Below are 2500 nucleotides of genomic sequence, written 5' to 3'. Positions count from 1 at the left end.
CTGTATTTTTCTTTGCCTGTCTGTCTGTCTGTCTTTCGCTGACTGTCTGTTTGTCCGACTGTTTCACTCTCTCTCTCTTTTCTCTGTTTCCGTTTGTGTGTCTCTCTCTGTTTCTGTATGTCTGTCTGTCTGTCTTGTCTTGTCTGTCTGTCTGTCTGTCTCTCTTTGAATCTCTCTGTTTCTCTGTCTCTGTCTCTCTGTCTCTGTCTCTCTCTTTGTCTCTCTCTCTGTCTCTCTCTCTCTCTCTCTCTCTCTCTCTCTCTCTCTCTCTCTCTCTCTCCCCTCCTCTACACGTATGCCTTCATCTCCCGTCTCTGTCTCTGTCTCTGTCTCTCTCTCTCTCTCTCTCTCTCTCTCTCTCTCTCTCTCTCTCTCTCTCTCTCTCCCCTCCTCTACACGTATGCCTTCATCTCCCGTCTCTGTCTCTGTCTCTGTTTCTGTCTCTCTGTCTCTCTCTCTCTCTCTCTCTCTCTCTCTCTCTCTCTCTCTCTCTCTCTCTCTCTCTCTCTCTCTCCCCTCCTCTACCCGTATGCCTTCCTCTCCCCCATATCCCTCTCTGAAATTAACCTCCTTCCAAATACTGTTGCAGGTACTGGGGCATACACGGCTACCTGAGCCTCATCATCTGCGCTTTTGGAATCACCACTAACGCCTTGAACATCATTATCCTCACCCGTGGGGCCATGCGTACCCCTATCAACTGCATCCTGACGGCTATAGCTATCTGTGACCTCCTCACTATGTGCTCCTATATACCCTTCGCTTCTCACTTCTACATCGAGGTGAGCTTATGCACGCGCGCGCGTGTGTGTGTGTATGTGTGTGTGTGTGTGTGGCAGAAGGGGGGGGGTGAGTCAGATCCTTGCGTACCTCTATCAAACGATAATATTTATAAAGCCCGTGTATCCTTATAAACCCTGCTCAAAGCGCTGCATATTCATTGGGGGGGAAAAACAATGATATAGCATTATTTACGGTGCAGTCACACACATATCAATGAATAACAAATTGCACTATTATAAGACATTATCACAAATACACTGTGGGGGGAGGGGGAGGTTGGAGGATGCGGGAGGGAGGGGGTGAGTGAAAGCCTTGCGTACCTCCATCGAATGATCGAGTATTGACCGCTATAGCTAACGCTGACCCAATCACTATGTGCTCCTGCAGTGGAACCGATTTTTAGGACCTGAACAAACAACAACAGGACATTCAGCTTTCAAAAAAACAGGGAGTCTTAAAATCTGGGTTAGTTTACAGAAGTTGTAAATTAAAATAATCTGAAGAAAAAAACATGGTCTCCACAGGGATGGTGTCCTAATCTTGGACCGGTGCATGCGGGGGGGGGGGGGGGGGCTGGGGGCTTAAAAATTGGTTCCACTTTATGTAAATTTGCCACACATTTTCACGTTAAGTCTCTGTGTGTGGTGGGGGGGGGGGGTTGGGGGGTGGATGAGTGATCCATGCGTATACCCGCACCAACTGCATCCGGTTTGTTGTTGCCACCTGCGACCTCATCACCCCTACTCAAATATATACCCTTTGCCCTCACTGTTACATCGAAATAGGTGTACGTGTGGATGAGGGTGGGGAGTGGGTGTTGGGGGGCGGGGGTAGGGTGGGGTGGGTTAAGGTAGGTTGGATGGAAAAGAATTTGGTGGGGTAGGGTTGTGTGTGTGTGTGTGTGTGTGTGGTTATGTGTGTGTGTGGTTATGTGTGTGTATGTGTGTGTGTATGTGTGCGTGTGTGTATGTGTGTGTGTATGTGTGTGTGTGTATGTGTGTGTGTGTTTTGTTTGCTGTCTTTGTTATGTTGTTATTGCTGCTGTTGTTGTAGTTACTTTTTTTGGTGAGAAAGAGTCGAAGGAAAACCAATTATGGTCTAGATTTTGACATTTCTCTGTCTCTGTCTCTGCCCCCCCCCCCCCTCTCTCTCTATCTCTCTCTCTCTCTCTCCCTTCCTCTCCCTTGTTTTCTCTCTCTCTCTCTCCCTCCCTCTTTCCCTCCCGCCCTCTCTCTCTCTCTCTCTCTCTCTCTCTCTCTCTCTCTGCTCTCTCTCTCTCTCTCTTTCTCTCTCTCTCTCTCTCTCTCTCTCTCTCTCTCTCTCTCTCTCTCTCTCTCTCTCTCTCTCTCTCTTTCACACACATCCCTCGTAAATCCAATACGATTAGAGGCAAAAAGAGAAAGATAAAGTGGCCATGGGATATTGCTCCCTGGAGGGATGTCGCCTGCGAGAAATTAGTCCGACCGAACAATAGAAGCAGCAATGTGGCAAGCGTTGCCTTCGCACCCCCACAGAAGAATGTTTTAACTGTTTTCCTGTTGCTTTTGTGTGTCCCCTGTTGTTGTTGTTGTCGTCGTTGTTTTTCTGGGTGAGCAGATACAAACACGTAAGCAGTAATGATGTTTTGCCGTTTTGTTGCTGGTGATGGGGGTGAGTGGTAGGTCGCGGTGTTAAACGTCATTTTTGAAGTTTGATGTTTTCGGTTAGGTCGGGCCGT

General features: G+C 48.2%; 1 protein-coding gene and 1 long non-coding RNA gene across 2 annotated transcripts in view; both read left to right on the top strand.

Moving 5' to 3' along the window:
- The window catches only part of LOC138978447 (uncharacterized), a 177874-nt gene that overhangs the window by 48549 nt on the left and 126825 nt on the right, over window positions 1-2500 (top strand). The gene's annotated exons all lie outside the window — the stretch shown is intronic.
- The window catches only part of LOC138978438 (G-protein coupled receptor dmsr-1-like), a 38443-nt gene that overhangs the window by 3234 nt on the left and 32709 nt on the right, over window positions 1-2500 (top strand). Inside the window, exon 2 of the mRNA XM_070351180.1 lies at window positions 590-782. Within this exon, the coding sequence (XP_070207281.1) occupies window positions 590-782 (193 nt within the window). The remainder of the gene's footprint in view (window positions 1-589; window positions 783-2500) is intronic.

Source organism: Littorina saxatilis, linkage group LG10 (assembly GCF_037325665.1).
Source record: "Littorina saxatilis isolate snail1 linkage group LG10, US_GU_Lsax_2.0, whole genome shotgun sequence".
Taxonomy (NCBI): Eukaryota; Metazoa; Mollusca; class Gastropoda; order Littorinimorpha; family Littorinidae; genus Littorina; species Littorina saxatilis.
The sequence above is the reverse complement of the archived record's forward strand: the minus strand, read 5'-3'. Positions and strand labels throughout refer to the sequence as shown.